Source organism: Benincasa hispida, chromosome 9 (genome assembly GCF_027475165.1).
Source record: "Benincasa hispida cultivar pf3 chromosome 9, pf3_genome.v1.1, whole genome shotgun sequence".
NCBI lineage: Eukaryota > Viridiplantae > Streptophyta > Magnoliopsida > Cucurbitales > Cucurbitaceae > Benincasa > Benincasa hispida.
The window spans coordinates 77,023,127-77,043,752 of record NC_143486.1 but is presented as its reverse complement, the minus strand read 5'-3'; the positions used below and the strand labels follow the sequence as shown (position 1 = coordinate 77,043,752).

General features: G+C 30.1%; 1 protein-coding gene across 1 annotated transcript; it reads right to left on the bottom strand.

Moving 5' to 3' along the window:
- Positions 1-377: 377 nt before the first annotated feature.
- On the bottom strand, positions 378-6,640 carry LOC120087306 (Leucine-rich receptor-like protein kinase family protein). The gene is made up of 4 exons (XM_039044261.2): positions 6,624-6,640; positions 6,389-6,455; positions 2,709-5,313; positions 378-997 (listed from the first exon to the last, which is right to left on the bottom strand). Exons 3-4 carry the CDS (start codon positions 5,212-5,214, stop codon positions 645-647), a joined length of 2,859 nt encoding a protein of 952 aa, XP_038900189.1. The 5' UTR covers positions 5,215-5,313; positions 6,389-6,455; positions 6,624-6,640; the 3' UTR covers positions 378-644.
- Positions 6,641-20,626: the final 13,986 nt, after the last annotated feature.

Genomic DNA, 20,626 nt, shown 5'->3' with positions numbered 1-20,626 from the left:
AAAACTGTTGAAAATATTTATAAGATATAATAAAAATTTACAACTATCAATGATAGACATTGATAGACACTGATACACTTCTATCAATGTCTATCAATGTCAATGATAGAAATCTATCAGTGTCTATTAACATCTATCATTGGTAGTTTTAAAATTTTATCGTATTTTGTAAATATTTTGGTTCATTTTTTTTATATTTAAAGACAACCTTCTTTTAACTTCTATACATTAATTATTATGTATATCCAAACACAAACATTAATCATCCCAAATATTTAAATTTTAAACGTTTAATATTCATATCTATAAAATAATATATGCGATCCAAACGATCCCTTGAGTAAAGATATATTCCAAGCTCTTGACTTTCTTCGAAATGAAACGACTCGAATGCAATCATAGCTCATATATAATTAGGGGATAACATTGACATTATAACATATCTACAGTTTTACTTTACACACTCTTTCACTATATAGGTTAAAAAGCATACTACATAACCAAAAAAAAACATTAACTTCTTGGGTCACAATATTTGTAAAAATACCTGATACTTAAAACGAAAAAAAAAAAAAAAAACAAAAAGAAACAAAAAGGGAAATTCCAAAATTTTTTTTTTAAAAAAAAGGATAAAAAAAGACAGACTACGAGGAGCACAGTTTAGAGGAGCAAGTGGTCCGAGAAAGAGAGAGTATGGCTTTGTAAGCATGGTGTGAGGACAGCCTCGCCATGGGGTCGGCGGCGGTGCAGTTGAGTGCTAAATTCATAAACCCCACGATCTGGTTCAGGTCGGCGGCTGCGGTGGGGGTCATCGTGCCATCAATCCACGTGTCGATATGGCAATTGGAGTAGCAGTAGCGTGCCCATTCCACCAGGTTCTGCCGGTGGACAGTCTTCTCCGGATCAACGGGTCCTTTTCCGGTAACCAATTGGATGAGAATGACTCCCAAACTATATACATTACTTTTCTCCGTTATGTCTCTACTTTCATTAACCTCTGTCACATTTTTAATCAACACAAACATATAAGTAGACAGTAGTAGCTTTCTCGGCGTTATACGTGCATATAAATTATTGATTCTGCATGTGCATGGATTATGTTTATATATGTTCCTCCAAATTCTCAAATTTGATGGACAAATTCATATTATATTTATTTTCATTTAATTAATTCAATTAAATCTTAAATACAACTTTGATCCATTCGGACTATATTTAACTAAAGCTTTTCAATCAGTCCTCTGTAAGATTTATTTATTTAATTCTAACATTTAATTTTGTATTTTTTTTTTTAGTATAACTATGAGAATGGGAGATTGAATATGTCAATTACCATTTAACTAAACTCACTTTTGCTTTAATTATTTTTTTAATCAAATACTATTATTAATTATTATGTGGCAATTATGTTAAACACTATCATTAGGTAGCTTTGAGAATAGATGTAACTAATTAGCCTATCACATAGATGTTAAACTAATTACTTAAGGGATTTATTTAAACCATTAAATTAAAACTTGTTTTTAATAGGACGAATGTGAAAATACGAAAATTTGAAGAAAAAGTATACATTAATTACCATTAAAGTATATTTGCGTTGGCCTTTAAATAAAACTTTTTAGTTTTAGTTTTGTGTTTCATATTAGTGGTATGAAGTTTTTAAATAATACAATCTTGCCTGCCATGTCAGTTACAAATTAAGATGTGCTATATAATGGAGAATGAAAATTTATTAGACAATATAACTAGTCCAAAAATATATATAGATGATATTTGATAATTATTTATAACCTATTCGGTAACTATTCAATTTTATTTTTAATTTTTGTTAAGCCTATAAACACGACCCTTCCACCTCTAGATTTCTTTCTTTATCTAATTTCTATATATATTTTTAAACCAAACAAAAATTTGAAAACTAAAAAAAAAATTGTTTTTAAAATTTTGTTTTTGCTTTTAGAATTTAGCTTTGGATTTTATTCTTGTACTTAAGAAAGATGCAAATTACTTTCTAAATTATTGTAAGAAAATGAGAGAAAATAGGCTTAACAAAATGGTTACCAAACGAGATCTTAGTTTATTTTTTTTTTAAGTATATTTATAAATACTATTTTCATAAATTTCTTTTGTTTTGTATTGTCTACTTTCTCAAAAAGTTGTCAAAATTGAAGTGAACTTGTTTTGAAAATTAAAAAAATAATTTTAAAAAACTTGTTTTTATTTTTAAAATTTGGTCAATGATTCAATTTTTTTTTTTTTTACAACTATTGTAAAGTAATATGAAGAAAAGAAGTATTTTTTTTTTTTTTTTAAGAGAAGAGGTATTTTTTTTATTTTAAGAAAAGAAGTACCATTTTAGAAAAATAAAGAAACTAAAAACTATAACCATTTACTTTTTCACTTTTTGAACCATTCCAATCATTTGAATTCCTAATGAAATTCTAAAGATAAAAATAACTTTTAAGAACTATTTTTTTGAAATTTCTAAACTTTGAATTTGATTTTGGAAACAGTCTAAAAATGCAGATAAAAAAGAAAAAAAAAAGCAATGAATAGAACTATAGAAGTAAAATTTGACGTTTAATTTTTAAAAATAAAAAACTAAATAAAATTTTAATATATTGTAATAAAACGATTAGAGACTATATAATAACATGTTAAGACTAATTTAAAGTGAATGAAAATGAAATCCGTAGAATTATACGTACCGGGGGCCAAATAGTAGGGAGAAATGTTGGTCTTGGATAATCCAATAACGAGCCGTGGTTGGTATTTCTCATCCACGATCATCTTCCCCGGCAACAAATTTGACGCAATAACTCCCGGAGAACACCGCCGGTGCAAATACTCCAAAGCCCTGGCAATTCCGACACCGATATTACGACGTCGTTCCCAGCTTAAACTCCCAACCATTTCACTCAAAATTACCCCTTGCACATACTCACGAACCAAGTACCCAGCTTTCTCAGACCGGCACGTGCCCAACAATCTCACAACATTTGGGTGCCTAAGCCTTCCTAATTCCTCAACCTCACTCCAAAAACTCCCTTCCACTCTCCATTTCTCCACGTCTTTCTCCACCACAAATTGAATCTCCGACGACGACGACTGCGATATGATCGCCTCCACCGTCACTAATTTCGCCGCTGCAGAATCAAAGAATTTTACCTCCCATATTCCGTCATTGTTTTCTACTACGGCTCTTTTTGCCTCTTTCCGACGTCGTATTGTAATCAACACTCCTGTCCCAATCAACAACGCACCCACGCCCAATACTATCATAAACCACCATAAGTTGTTATAACGACGCTTTTTGCATGACGGTAATTTGTTCGTACTTATTATATGGCTACTGCAAAGATCATTTCCGGCTACTGCGCTTGCGTTTATACCCAAAAATGCTCCTGTTGCTGGTAATGCTCCGTGTAAGTGATTGTGAGAAATATTTATCTGAACGAGCGATGGAATTCGGCCGAAGACTGGTGGGATTTCGCCAGTGAATTTGTTTTCTGATAAATCAAGGAAGCCAAGAACGGGAATTTGAGTGAGAATTACTGGGAGTTCGCCGCTTAGTTGATTGTGGCTTAAGTCTAAACTCACGAGTTTCTTACATGAAGATATTTCACTTGGGATTCCACCTGCGAGATTGTTGTTGCTTAAGTTAAGTTCCATTAGCTCCGATAAGTTTCCGATATTCTCCGGAATGGAACCTGAAAATTCATTCGCTGAGAAATCCAAACTCTCGATTTTGTCGTTTCTTATGAATTCCGGCAAGTTCCCTGAAATTTTGTTTCTCGCTAAACTCATCATCTGGAGAGACGGCAAATCCCATTTGTTGCCGTCGATTCGGCCGGAAAATTGGTTGTTGGAGATATCCAAAAAGTACAAAAGTGGTAGCTTCGTGAATATTTTTGGAGATAATTCGCCGGAGAGGCGGTTGTTTTGGAGCCGAACACGCCGTAAACTCTGACAAGAACAGAGACTCTGTGGGATTTCGCCAATGAGAGAGTTGGAGAAGAGGATGAGCTTAAAGAGACGTTTAGAATCACAGAGCCCATCTGGGATTTTTCCTGTAAGAAAATTAGTTGAAACATCGAGAATGGTGAGATTGTTTCGTCTTCCAAGTAATTCTGGAATTTCGCCGGAAAATCCATTGGACCACAACTGAAGAATCTGCAGCCGAGGCAGAGAAGCCAAAGCTCCCGGAATTTTTCCCGTGAAATTATTTCCAAACAGATGCAAAATCTCCAAATTCTGCAATTGAATTACAAGCTCCGGAATCTCCCCCGAGAGAGAATTGTCGCTTATATCAAGAGAAATCAGATTCACGAGACTGAAAATCGAAGAAGGAATTGTACCTGTGAGACCATTTTGGTAAAGGAACAGATATTGAAGTCGAGTGAGATTCCCAAAAGACTCTGGAATTTTCCCTGTTAGCTTGTTGTACACAAGATCAAGATGATTCAAAGAACCCAAATGACCAATTTCTTCAGGAATTTCCCCTGAAAGATTATTGTAACCCAAATAAATCCACTTCAACCTCTTCATTCCTCCCAATTCCCTCGGAATTTCTCCACTCAATTTATTAGACGCGAACGTTAAGAACTCCAATGAAGTGAGATTCGCAACCGAATTCGGAATCTCCCCTATTAAACCATTCCCACCCAGATCGAGAAACTGAAGATCACAGAACAATCCGATATCTTCAGGAATCGAACCCCAAATCATGTTATTGGATAGGTCTAATGTTTGAAGCCCAAAGACGCCGCCGGTGGGAAGTGGGCCGGTGAAATTATTATTGCTCAAGTTCAAATGCAGAAGCGAAGAAGAGGCGACAGTGAACATAGTCGGGGGGAGTTCTCCGACGAATTGATTGTCGGAGAGATCGAGAGTTTGGATGTAGGGTAGTCGGAAAAGGGAATCGGAAAGTGTGCCGGTGATGTTGTGAGCAGAGAGGTTAATGGCAGTGATTTTAGTGAAATTAGAGATGGTGGGGTTGTTGCATGTGACGCCATTCCAATGGCAGGTGGGAAGAGAAGGATTCCAGTTGGAGAGAGAGGTTGATGGGTGTTTGGAAATGGAAGCTTTGAAGGATAAAAGAAGGTGGGTTTCATGGAGGTCGTGTTGTTGCAGAGCGGATGAATGTTGGTTCACCAGAGAGAGAGAGAGAAAGAGAAAGAAGAAAAGACAACTTTTGGGTGTTCTCTTCCCCATGAGAATTAATTAGAAGTAGCAGTAGAAGCAGCTCTCAGGGTTTTGGTTCCACCGATCAGCTTTCAGTTTCTTCAAGCTTTAGCTCATCTTTCCAAGCCCCTGTGATTACCCATATATAAAACGCCCAATTTTAAACTTTCTTTTTCTTTTTCAAAAATTAAAATTTTAAAGAATAATATTAAACTATTCATCAAACTACAGATACATTTGAACATAATTTTAGTAATTTGGGCCATTCACCAATAAAGAATTGTTTAATTGAATTTTTGTTTATATTTTCTTACCGTATAAATAAAATGAGACTACATCTAATCATTATATTTTATGTAAAAATATTTTCTATCTTGATTAAAGAAAACGATAAGCCAATCCTATTTCTATCCGTAATATTTTAAATTAAATATTTATTAGTTAAACGTAAAGTTTACTAAAAAAAATATTTATTTATATAAAAATATTTATTTATATTATTGATTATATCTATAGTCCCATTCGAATAACATAAATTTCTCCCTTTTTCATTGAAATGAACTATATAAAGATGGGTGGAGTAAAAAAAAAAACGATATTGTTCAAAATTTAATATGGTGACAAAATTTAAAAGGTTGAAATTAACAAAAATAAAATAAAATAATGGATGTCTCACTTTTACGAAAATTATTGATGAAAATATATTAAAATGTGAAGGTCAATAGATATTTCTAAAAATATTATATAAAAAGAATTGATTGTTTTTCTAAATAAGTTAAAATGCATTATTATTTATATTATACTCATATTGGTGACCGTCGATTTTTCTTTTTTACATTTATTGAAACTTATAAAAATATTATGGAAATATCCATTTCACCCATCTCAAACTAAAAAAAAAGGTAAAAAGGTCCATGAAAAATATGAAATTTTAGTACTGTCCTGATCAAAATACTTAGCTACACACTAGACAAGCCTAATTTTGATAGGCTAATTTCAAAAAATGTATAAGCCAAATCAAATAGAGAGAAAAAAACACACAGTAATGTTGACGGTAAACAATTTTGAAGATGAGGTTTATAAGTAAAAAAGTGGAGTAAAAAAATAAAGCAAAGTTTGAAATTGAATTAGCATGAACAAAAACTACATAAGCAATAATGTTGAGTAATTATTAAGGAAAAAAGAGGGTGGAGATCTGGATGACCTTAGGCGAGCATGAAGAAGAAAAGAGTCATGAAAGGGTCGTGTGGAAATGAAGCCCCTTCTACACCCTGCATCCCATAATTACAGTAAAATAAAAAAAAAAATAATACTTTAGGAAATTAGTGGGAATTAATAATTAAAGATAAGATTTAATTTGTTGGTATAATAATAATAATATATAAGGTAATGTTAATTTGTAGGTAAAAAATGAAACATATAGTTGAAGGTTTAATTACCGGTGGAGTTGAAAAGAAGTTGAGAGAGAGGGTGGGGAAGAATGGAGTGTATATATAGAAGAGAGGTGAATAAGATTTTATTTTAGGGTTTAGAAAAAGGAGGTAAAGAAAGGGGGTAAGGGTGTGGAATTACGAAAAGGGGTCTGAGGTTGGAAAGTTGAGGGGGAGAGAGCAGGAAAGGGAAACAGGGACAGATGTTGGAAAAAAGGCTCTGATTTTGTCGGCCTAATTACACATTTTTTTTTTCTCTCTTTTCTTTTGACTGACACTGGAAGCAGAGAGGGCGGGAGGGGTCCGAATCCGAAAGGCTCCAACTCTGGTACAAATTTACGTATTTGCCACTCCATCCTTCATTTATTTACAAAATTCAGGACTTGTTCCATGCTGGGTTTAATTAGATTTTTAGGGTTAAATTTTATTTTAATTAGATAAAAGGGATACTTTTCAACTTATTTAAGTAAATGGGGTTGATTTTTTGTCTTTATTCGAATGCTTCCCTTAAAGAGACGTATTCTGAAATATTTTATTATTTTTTTTGGACTTGAATGCGTCTGTTGAAAGGCGCATACATTAAAAAACAAACAAATAAATAAATAAGAATGCGTCTCTCCAAGAGAAGCATATAATTTGGATAGAAAAAAATATTTTTTGTTTTTATTTTTTTTATTCGTTTAACTGCCCTAAAATCAACTTTTTCATTACTTATGTTTTTTTACGGTTAATAATATTTCTTTTTTTTTTTTTTTAATTCTAAATCATTGTTACCTAAAATCAACTATCTCACTAATCTTGTTTTTTTATTTTAATAGTAATATTACTAATTTTTTAACAGTATAAACAATAATGTTAGGTTGAGATTAAGAAATTTCTATAATTCATTTGATATACTCAATATTAATTTTAATAGTATTCAATTAGTTTAATTTTAAATTATTGTTTTTGTTTAAAGTTGTTAGAAACTTATGTAAAAATATAGATATTAACTTTCGACTATTGTAAATAATATTCAAGGTTCTTTAGGATGTGTTGTAGACTGCAAGTGCATTTTCGTATTTGAATTTCATTAATAAATTTAATTACATGTACAATTTTCTTTATTCACGACTAGAAGAAGATCTTCTATTATGCCTAGATTGATCATGTTAAGTCACATGGTGTCCACGATTGCCATGACCTCTTACACTTGATGGTTGACTTTCCTCTGTAAAGTGTATATCCTCACCATGATGTCGGTATGCCACGTACTGGTCATGGACATCTGGATGGACATGTGAAATTTGTCCTTCTTCCATACTTAGTGTACTTAGGGTTTTTGAAAAAAATTCAAATGTTGAGGGAGAGGACATCATGGAAGTATGTGTAAAATGATCGAGTGGGGTTACTGAATATTCATTCCGAACATTAGGTCGAATAGGAACATCCTGATATCTTGCTGGATCACCTTGTTCTTCCATTGGAACGTCACCATCGAAATATCGTACTCGATATATAGAGGTGAGTCTACGCAAGACTCTTTTAGCAGATAATGTCAAATTTGGAAGCTCGGCCCAAAAAAGAATTGAATAACAAGTTAGCAATTTTAAAATTTATTTTGGTATGCAATTAAGAAATAAAATCAAACAATCCTTGTAAACAATAAACTCACACCAACAAATAATATGATGCTCCTACTTTCGTTATGTATCGCCCTGCTCACAGGGAGGTCCATTAACAATCAAACTTTGATGATTTTTCCAGGTTAAAATTTGAGGAGCCAAATATGCAATCCAGTCTCGCTCATGCCTGCCCCTTAGATCGTGCGAATGGAGTCGGGCGTCTTTGCAAGGTTGAGGAATTTGTTGCAACATCCTAAATTGACGCATCACACGATCTGGGTGATACCACTCCACAACAAAAATAAAATTTAAATTTTATATTTACATTTAAAACTACTAATAAATTTTAAAATTTTGGCAAAATGAAAAAAGATGTTTGATTATGCTCCTAATTGCAAACCTTTTTCTTTTACATGTGATAGATATGGATAGATATTTGATGTGAAGGATAGATTTTTAGATAACATTAGATTTTTTCTTTGAACGTGAATTAAAGATAAATTTTGACTTTTAAAATTTTGAGTTAGATTATTTTTACTAAAAGTATGGAGAAAATGTGATTTTTTTCTTGTAAAAAAATCTCTTATTTTACGTGTGATGCTAAAAGATATGAAAAATATGATTTTTATTATTTTTCTCTTATGTATGATGCTAAAAAATAAGAGGAAAATAAAATATTAATGATTTCAAATGTAAAATTTTTCTCTTTCAAAGCTAATCATTTCAATATGAACAAAAATAATGTTATATTTATCTAAATATTTTTAAAAGTGTTTTTTTTATCTAATTATCTTTGTAAAGTACCTTATTTTTCCAATTAACCCGTTAGTACATTTGATTTTGAATTTATTAGATCATTGTACATTTGATTTTGAATTTATTAGATCTTAGTGATTTTTTAAAAAAATTCTAGAATCATTTAGAAGTCTAAAAACCTATTTTTAATAGTTAACCCGAACATATAACACAATATTAATCACATGTAATTCCCTCTTATGAAAATCTATGAAATTAAACCAATATAAAAAAAATTATGAGAATCAATACAAACGAAATTAACCCACTATAAAAAATATATCAACTTATTAAAAGAAAAATATTGTACCTTACCAAATAAACTTTGAATGATGGTTTGTAGTACTTTTCTTCGATGTAATATCCGCTGTAAACAAAATAAACATTAAAAAAATCAGTAAAGATTAAAAAAACTTAATTTTATGTTAAATAACAAAAATATATTAACTTACCAAATAAAATACTAGACTGAAACAAATTAATAATATGAAGGTGGAAATTGCGATGACCGTTAAATTTGAAATGGGAAGAAAATATGAAGATGGAAGTTTGATTCTTGGGTGTTAGAAAATGAAGGCAGGAAATGATCGGTATTTGAAAATAAAGGAAGAAGGTGAAGAAATGAAAGGAAAAAGATAGGATTCGGGTGTTTGTTATTTGTAAAGGAAGAAGATGAAGAAGTGAAGTTTGTTTAGGGGTTTTAAGTTAGAAATGAAGGGGAAAAAGAAAAAAAAAAAAGAAATAAAGGTGGAACGGTCGACGAGGCGGTCAACTGTCGGAATGCATCTGTTTAACGGACGTATTCAGAGTGAGTTGACAACTCACTTTTCTTACGCCACTAAATGCGTCTATTCAACAGACACTTTTAGACTTTTTTTTTTTCTAATGAATTTAAAAAAACAAAGTGAGTTGACAACTCACTTTTGTGACGCACAACATAAGCATTCAGATCCCTTTCTTTTAAATGAAAAAAATAATAAAATATTTCAAATTTTGGACAAAGACAAAAAATCAACCTTATTTACTTAAATAAGTTGAAAAGTACCCCTTTTATCTAATTAAAATAAAATTTAAGCCTAAAAATCTAATTAACCTATCCATATTGCATTTCACTTTACACAAAATCATTAATATATCACAGCTACTAAACTAATTAATATATATATATTTACAAATTCTCAATTTTCAGATTTGTGTCAATTTAAAATTTAAATCGTAATTAAAAATTAATAGATTGACCTAAAAGATTAGTTTAAAATATTATTTGACCTAGATTTTCAAGATAAGATTTTATAATCATTTTTAATTTCATATTTTATTTTCTTTCTCACTTCATAGTATTAAATTTCCATTGACATGTTAATATTTTCATCGATATTTTTACATTTCCATTAGTTCAATATCGACTTGAATGATGAATCGATATTTCCTTTGTATCGTAGAAAAATCCATAAAACATTAAAAAAATATTACTAATGTAAATATGATGTAAATAATAGACATATTAATCGATTTTAAAATTATAAAATATTTATTTACTCATTAAATTTATTTTTTTTTAAAATTTTTAATTTGTGTAATTTTTCCAAAAGTATTCACCGAATCAAAATTTTCGTAAAGTTAAAACCTCGTGAATCTAACTCTTACATGTTTTCCTCTCCCCCTCCCCTCCCTCCCTATTCCTTCAACTCTCATTTTGTACCTTTATCATTCGGCTAAAACAACAATATTAAATTTCTATTGATACGTTGATATTTTCGTCGACATTTCAATGTTTCCATGGGTTTGATATCAACATGAAAGGTGAATCGATATTTCTATTATATAGTAGAAAAAACCCATGAAACATAAAAATAAGCAAAAAAAAAATGTCACTAATGCAAACATAGTATAAATAAAAGACATCTTAATGTGTTTTAAAATTATAAAATGTTTATTTACTAATTAATTTCTTTTATCTTTTTATTTTTATAATTTTTCTAGAAATATCTATCGGAATAGGTATCTTATCGATATTTCTATTGAAATTTCTGTAAAATTAGATCTCGATATTTCTGTCGACATCGATATGTTAAACCTTGGCTACAACGAGTATTATTGTTTCTCTTATGACAATTGTCAAAAACGTAAATATGAGAGTTTTCCCTATGACACATGACCTAAATGTTGGGATCGGTGTTCTAAATCTTTTTGTTCTCATAGTTTGTAAACTTGTATAAACAAATTGTTATTAATAAAATAAAGATTAGTTTGTTTGTACATTAACTCAATCTAATAAATTAAATTCCAAAGTTATTTTATGTAACTTAAACATGTATGTGACTGACATACATGTAGATCATGTTTAAGGAATAACCTAAATGGTATGTAGTATATGGATAAGGTTTAGTGTCTTATCCTAATAACACTATGGATACGACCCACTTTGGAATTGCTATAATTGTTGTAAAGTGTTATAAATAATTTGATCCTAATTGTTCATGTAGAGACATGTGAGCGGGGTATCTATATAAAGAGTTTGTATAAGATCGGACTGCGAAATGGTGCTACAAAAACTGTATTACTTGACTTTTTTTGCAGTCAAGTAATGGTGTTACTTGACATTTTTAAAAACATCAAGTAATCTCGTGTCAAGAATAAGAGAAAATTTTTTACTGTCTAAAAGCGTCAAGTTGTAATTTACTTGATATGTTATAATTGTCAAATATATGAGATATGTTAACTTATTTTAAGTATCAAGTATTTAAATTCTTAACATTTATTATAGATCAAGGTTTTCATAACTTGATAGTTTTTTCTTGTCAAATATCACTACAAGAAAAACTACTTATTACAGTAGTTTATATGACCTTTAGCAGCAGTTTACAACCGTTGGAACCGATACCGCAACAATTTTGAAAGTGCTTGGAAATACGGTGTTGAGAGCTTAATCGCAACGATTTTTAAAACTGTTGGAATCAAAAGTCAAAACAATTGCAATAATGCATTCAATAGCAGCGGTCCAAAGCAACTTATTGCAACATTCTTTAAACTATTGCACGGGAAATAGCAACACATTTTGAATAATTGGAATTGAATGAAAAACCGCTTCAATATCTGCTTTAATAACAACGACGGTACTAGAATTCTATTGCAACAATTTATAAATACATTACAAAATATTGCAACGGTTTTCCTTTACTTGTTGTAGTGACTTTAAAATGCTACAAGATTAATAGTAGAAATTAGTTAATATGTGGCAATTACAACAAAAATCTGCTTCAATATAGCCTTTAGTAACATCAATAATATGTGTCCTATTGGAACAATTTAAAAATTGTTACAAGTTTATGCAACAATTTTTCTCAACATATTAGAACAATTTAAACTACTACAAGACTAATAGTAGCAACATTTAGAACCGCAGTAATAAAAAAGAATAACTGCTTCAATATAATCTTTAATAAAGCCGTAATTAGCTTATTATTGTAACACTTTGATATGTATTTCGCAACAATTCTTATCAAATGTTTGTTAATGCTTTTATAATTATTTTGTTACTTCAATGATTTTTTATGTAATACTAAATGGATGGATAGATAATTAATTAGAACTTCCAGAATGTACAAATGATTTCAAATTGAATCTAAAACACAATATGCATAAAGTTTTTTTAAAAAAATCAAACACTAAAATATATAAAAATTCGACTAAAGTATTCAAAACAAATAATTTTTTTGCAAGTCTACATAGTAAAAAAAAAACATGAAGTAAGTAAAGCAAACTAAGTAGAACTAACTTGCAACTAAATTGAGATACTATATGTATCATAAAAGTGGTCGCTTTAGCTTCATACACTTTATGTATCATTTCTGTATGTGTTATCTTCAAGATCCTAACATAATAAACAAAAGAGTATATGAAGTTGCACTACTTACTCTAGATTATTGATAGTTGAAATAATAATAATAACTAATTTTAATTCAGATATAATAAAACTTTAATGCATAAATAAATTTTTTACCTATATTGGAATAGTATATGTACGAGTTCTACTTGTATTACTAGCTTCAATGGATCCATTTCACCTCAAAATTGAAAATATCTAAGCTATATGTGACTCAACAAGTGAAAGTCTAGAGCTTTCATCTACATTTTGCATATTAGGCTCATTGTGAATCTCAATCCTACGAATAGGTCCTGAATGCTCTTGACCCATAATTTGAGCAAAAATTCCATTTAAAAAAAGATCACCTATAGTGCTATTTTGATTTTGATTAATATGATCTTGCAATTTCTCCTATCAAATTTAATTAATAATATTTAAAAATAAAATAAACAAAAAATATAAGTTTATTGATAAACATACAATTAATGCAATAGACTCATCATTTAAAAGTGTATCTTTTTGCGTATGAGACGATATGAACAATTCAACCATTATCGGATCTTGTTTGAGTGCTTCTTTCTATCATGATATAAGAACTTATTAATAATGTTAAATATAAATAATTTTGTAAGAAAGAAAATATGTTTACCATCTCATTTGCTTTGCAAGTAAACTTTTTCTACCACATGAATGAGTGAACTTTTGTTTTCTTCTTATTTTCGTACTTCCAGCACTTTGTTTCTGTCATATAATTTACAACAGATGAAAAAAGTTAGTTTCATGAAAAACTACTAATTGCTAACTTGAACTTGAAGTAAAAGAATTATCATTTTTTCAATAGAATACCAAAAAGGTACTAAACCAGCCCACTGATCTCTTGGGATATTATTTGGCTTATGTCGTAGACACTGATCCTCATTGTGATATTTGGTCACATATTGCCCTCCTAAATTGCATTTATAACCTTCCAACTTTCTCGACAATGATGATAAACATCATTTCTTATGTTTTTCACCAAGTGTAAACTTTGACTAGTAAAAAGTAAATGAAATCAGAAATTGTAATATATAGATGCACAATATTATATCAAAATGTTTTTCTTGCGCACCTGGAAAAAAACCCGAAATTTCATCTTTGTATATTTTTGGTACTTTTTTCCAGTCATCATAATTCAAAAGAAAAAGTTGACAATTTCTTCCAATTGTTCTCAAAAAATTTTCCTAATATAGCTCTTTATAGGTTGGCCTGAGCTATTAAATTCAACAACTACCTTATGACCCTCAGGTAAGTTCCACACGTCGACATGCGTGTCTTACCACGTGTTCTACATATCCTAGATGAATCTATTGTTTTTCTAAGGAAAAAAAAGAGTATGATAAACAATGTATAGATTGCATTTTTATTCTAAAACACATTTATACATACCTTCCACATCAACATCTTCATTAACAGTCAAGTTAATTTATGTATCATTATTAATATCCTCTTGATCATGACTAGATTTCAATGGAGGTTGACTCTCTGTGCTTACTCCAGAACAAGATATTATGACCACTCTACGACGAAGGCATTTGGAATGATGCATTTTACACCTGAATAAAATAAAACACAATATAAGTACCTTAACTTTAACAATGAAAAAAAAAACGAAGATATTGAAATAAAATAATAAAAAAACAGCTTACATAACTTAAAAGTTCTAATCATTATTCTCATTGTTAATGTAACATCCCGCACATTTTTTTAGTAATAATGTAATTTCAATAACTTTATTATTTGGAATTTTAGTAATTGTTATTAGTTGAAGGACATTTTTGGAATTTTGGACTTCAAGTGTAAGTGTGAATTTAATTGTTGGCGTGAAATTATTCAATTTGAAAATTAATGGCAGAAATTAATTTTATTTTGAAACGGAAAGGAATTAAATGTAATTATATTTATTTTCTTTTTTTTTGTTTTATTATTATTATTATTGTTGTTTTTTTTTTTTTAATAAAAAGTCAAACCCCACCTCCCATCTGTTCGTTTTCTCATTCCAATGAACAACGACAATGCCCACGATCTCTAACCAATGTCCTCTGACGCCGCAACATACAACTTCAATGGCCACAATGCTTGAGACTTAGATTTGAGTTACCCACTTCTTAATGGCTCCAAATTTTGAACAACAACCAACAAGGATTAAAGTTGTTTTGCATGTTTGTTTGATTCAAGGTTCCATTAGGCAAGGAAGAGGTTGAGCTTCTAGTTTCTAGAGTTTGCGATTAGAGGTAAGTAATCTTACTACTGGAACTGCCCACGGGCCAGACATTAGATGTATGCTAGCATGATAAATGAATGTTATAGCAAGATGATAGCATGATAGACTGATAGTATAATATGATCAAAGTATGTTTTGGTACGAGATCTGAATTATTTATTTATGCACATAGACACTTGAATGCTAGCATGAGATGGTATGTGATTCCATATGGTTGTATTTGATCTGTTGACATTGAGGATTGTAAGACTAGTTACAAGGATAATTTTGACTGTTCTGAGATTTAATAGACTGTTTAGAAAAGATATATGAGCATGTAATAGTATGACTGAAGCACGTTAATGTATGAGCATGATTTAGAATTTTATGAAATATATTAAAAGGACGATTGAACATGACCCTAAATTATGAGTTAAATGACACCACTACAGAAATGTCTTAAAGTTAGGTGAACGTTGGAGCATTTTTTTGATGTGCTTATTGATGTGATTTATTATGAAAGTACGTAAGTTATATGATGTATTATGAAATTTCAAATGTTTGATTGTTACATGAGTTAGTGCATGAAAGTGATGTACTAGAGTGGATCCATTAATACTAGATTAATTACGTATGTTGAGGTTAACTAGCCTGACCTTGATCAGGAGATTTTAGAGGATTCATGATTAGGTGAATGTTATATGTAATATGAAATTAGATGCAATCTCTTTTCCTTTCCAGATTATGTGACTGCATGAAAGTGATGCATGTCCAAAGGCGCTAGTACAGGAAAGAGATGTACTAGGGCTGGTGTGTATAAAAGTGATACATACCTAGAGGGTACTAGGGTGTACGAAAGAGGTACATACTCAGTAGGTTATGTGTATACGAAAGAGGTGTATGCCTAAACATGTGTACGAAAGAGGTACACATCCATACCTTTATAGAGAGGATTCGGGGTGTACAAAAGAGGTACATACTCAGTGGGTTATGTGTATACGAAAGAAGTGTATACATAACTAGATGTACGAAAGAGGTACATATTCAGTGGGTTATGTGTATACGTAACCATGTGTACGAAAGAGGTACACATTAAGTGGGTTATGTGTATACGAACAAGGTGTATGCATAACCATGCATATGTAAGAGATTGTGTTTCCTTCGAGATTCACCAGAGGTTGCGGGTCCTACAGGACTTACTAGAGGTAGTGGACATACTTAACTACAGTAGGATAGAAATAAGTTTTTCATGCATGTATGAGTCCTATGAGGACTAGAGCAGTTTATATGTTTCACCAGAGGTGGGTATCTAGAGAACATAGATGCCCAGCCTGGCCCCAGTAGTGGGGTTACTTACTGAGTATTTTATACTCATTCTTTCTCATGTTGTTGTTTCAGGTAAGGGTAGAGATACATCGACGATGGACAAGCGGAACTCGTGATCGAGCCACTGGGACTAGTTTTTACGCTTCCGCATCATGAGATTTAGAGTTCTTTTCATGTTTCTCTTAATTTTTAGTTTTGATATTTAAAACTTACATTTAAGAATCGTTTTTCAGACTTATTTATTATCCTTTATGATTTATGGGTACCCTACTATTGATTTAGTATTTGAATTTAATAAAAGTCTTTTGAACTTACCTTATTTAATTAGCATTTATTTAACCATAACCAAGTATTGTTTTGAGTTCCATGCATGCATGTATTTAGTAACGGCCTAATTTAAGTCCTAGGGGGTCGGGTCGTTACCGTTAATATTCTCCTCTACTTCTATATTAAGTATATGTCAGCAATAACTCCTTCAACATGATCTCAGATTATGAAGCAACGAAATTCAGGAAATAAATAATCCATCTTGAGATACTACCTTATTTAATTAGCATTTATTTAACCATAACCAAGTGTCGTTTTAAGTTCCATGCATGCATGTATTTAGTAACGGCCTAACTTAAGTCCTAGGAAGTCGGGTCGTTACAATTAATATTCTTCTCTACTTCTATATTAAGTATATGTCAGCAATAACTCCTTCAACATCATCTCAGACTATGAAGCAACAAAATTCAGGAAATAAATAATCCATCTTGAGATACCGCATGTCATGCATGATTGGTCTTTAGATTTTTCTTTCCAATACAACATGCAATCATTAGGACATGCATGAATTTGATCATAACCAAGCCCTAATTTATTAATAATTTTTTTATTTCATAAAATGTCTTAGGTAACTTATTTCCATCAAAAAATGCATTACATAATAAGTCAAGAAGTAATGAAAATGACTTATTACTCCAACCACTACTACATTTGATATGGTAGAGATTCCAAAATTAAAAATGAATTAAAAAGAATAATATATCTAGATATATATTAGAACATTTATAATTAAGAGAATAATATGCGTTTTTAAAAAATAAATTAAAAATAATATGTGAATATATATAAAAATGAAATTAAAATAGAAAAAATTAAAATTAAGAAATATATATGTATCAACAAAGATTCTGACCTTGGAATAAGAAAAAAGGAACTATTTTTTCTGCTTCACTAGCCAATGAAATAAAGATAGCATCTTGATACTATTGGCAAACTATGATAATATATATATATATACACACATACACACCAAAGTATTCATTTGAGGGCGTACCTAACCCTTCTTTAGATTTGCTTTTGCATATCTAACTATACATAAACAAATACTATTTTCTTTTTTATCCATAGATTTGATTCTAGTTTTTATTTGGATTCTAATTTTAACGGTTATACTTTTACCTGTGAATTTTGAGTTTATAAAATTTCACTTGTTCTTTTCGTTTTAAAATGTAACAACTAATTTTATCCATAAGTTTTTAGTTTTGTTTCCATGTAATCTTTAGGTTTCAAGATTTATACTTTTACTTTGATCTTTCATTAAATACTCACTTTTGGGTCTTGTTGTTAATGTTGATTGATGAATTTAAAAGAATTGAATTAATAATGATTAAATTAGTTTTTACCTAGTATTTCATCATTGTTAAAATTAATTAATACATTTTGAAACTTGGGGACTAAATGTAATTTTTTTAAGTCCAAATGAAAATTAAATTCAAATTTCATGGGTAAAAGTATAACATTTTGAATCTTAATTAAGAACCAAAGGAAACTAGACTCAAAACCTACTTGGGTCTCTACCATACATTGATTTTAAATTGTTGGGAATGTGACCAAAGCCCCACATTGATTAGATAATAGGAGGATTATGGGTATATAAGTGAGGATGACTATCTCCATTGGTAATAGACTTTTTTGGGGTGAAACAAAAAACAAAGTCATAAGGGTTTATGCCTAAAATGGACAATATCATACAATTGTGGAGATAGTTTGAGGGGTCTTATCTTTATCAAGTGGTATCAGAGCCATGATCCTGGTTGAACTTTATTGGATAGTATGTTTCTCTCTCTCTTTTTTTTTTAATACCTAAAATGTAGCATTGACTATGACATTTTTAATGTGTATTAAGTTACATTTAGTAGGTACATTTTACACATGATTGAGTAGAAGTAGACGGAATAAATTATTGAATTTAAGATAAACTTAGTACTCAATATTTCTCGTAAATTGCATTTTAACAAGTAACATGTGTTGCAAATTAATTGTTGCAATTTACTTTATTGCAACAGTTTATAAATATTCATAGAGAATTGCTGCATTTGCATATAAGCTTGCATCATTTTCTATATCATTGCTAATAGACCATTGCAATATGCATAAATGCAGCACTTTTATTATATGTTTTTATTAATACTGTTGTAGTGGTGTTATACAATTGCTACATTATCCAAAACGTTGTAATATAAGTATTGGAATATACTCTATTAAAGCAGCTACTACAAATGTTGGAACTGAAGCGCTGTGATAGACATTTTGTAGCAATACTCTTTATTGACAATTGTTGAAATTGTATATAGATTACAACAATTGCATAACTGTTGTAAATGAAACGTTGCCATACATTGCAGCGGCTAGTAAATATGTTGTTAGAAACTGTTGTGATAGGCTAGTCTTGCAATATATTTGCAAAAAGACCGCCACAATAGACATGTTTTTTTTGTAGTGTGTAATTTCTTCTTGACACCAAAAAACTGATATCTTAATGAATACTTGATACATTTTGCTTGTCAAGCTTGTTTTTTTTTTAAAAAAAAAAAAAATTGTACTATTATAAATTACCTATATAATTGCTATTGTTTTGAAGTTCAATTATAATATAGAGGATGATCATTTTATTAACCAAGTAAACAAACCACACATATATCGAACTATTTAAGCTTCTTCAAACAACCAAAACTTTCCACCAACCTAGCTAACAAATAAGCAACACACATTTCCAATCTTGACAACCATATAAACAAATAATATATATTCACAAATATAGTCTACAACATTATTAAACTAAAAGTTATATGAATAATTCCAAAATTACAATTCTATATAACAACATTAACAATCTCATGAATAATTTAAAAGTTACAAACTATCTCTCCCAAAAGTGAATAAAACTCATTTGGACACAATATACTTAATAACAAAAAACGAGTTATGATCCTTAATCATAAAACATAGAGCATACGTAATAATAAGAAAGAAACACTACACCTTCCTCCAAGTACTACAACACACTTAGGTAATTCCAAAGTCAAAGCCTCATAGGATGTTATCTTCAATTCCTTGAAATCTACAAACAAAAAGAAAAGAATATTAAAACAAAAAAAAATTAAGTTTAAACAGTACCTCCAAGAAAATATATAGATCAACTTCAACAAAAACAATAAGGTTAAGGGGACATGTTCTTACCTTAACAAAGTCTTAACTTCAAACTCCCTTTTATCTTGCAAAATCCATGCTTCAGTTCTCTTATAATGCCTAAAAATCTTCCCCAAAAGCCCTTTGATCAACAACCTACAAAGTCCTAAGAAATTAAGGAAAAAGTAAATGGCAACCATTTCGAGACATAAGGAAAATGTACATATTAACAAGGAAAATGTATATAATTTTGCTCCTATATAACCATTTCTAGTGTCTGGACAAACTAAAACCTGTATCGTCTCCTTCCTCCAATTAGTTTTGAACTCCTACAAACATCTCAAATTAGGAAAAGAACATAATAATTAGGAAAAATAAAACATACAAACATACACTCAATGTGCTTGTATAGGAAGTTATCAATGCAAAGTTTGGTTAAAGGTTGAATGCAAATGGATTGACCTAAATAATGAATCCTCATGGAAACTATAAATTTGACTTAAGCCAAAAGTTGTAAAATTAATAGTATTTGAATCTTTTACAAAGATCTCTCCCCCTAAATTCAATTAAAATCTGTCTGTCCTCATCAATATTCCATTAGATAAAAACCATAAATTATATAGAAAATAAATACAAAATTCCAACATATATCATTCATGTGTTTGAATTTCAAAATAAATGACCCATCAACTGAACATAATATGATCGTAAGTAACAACTAAAT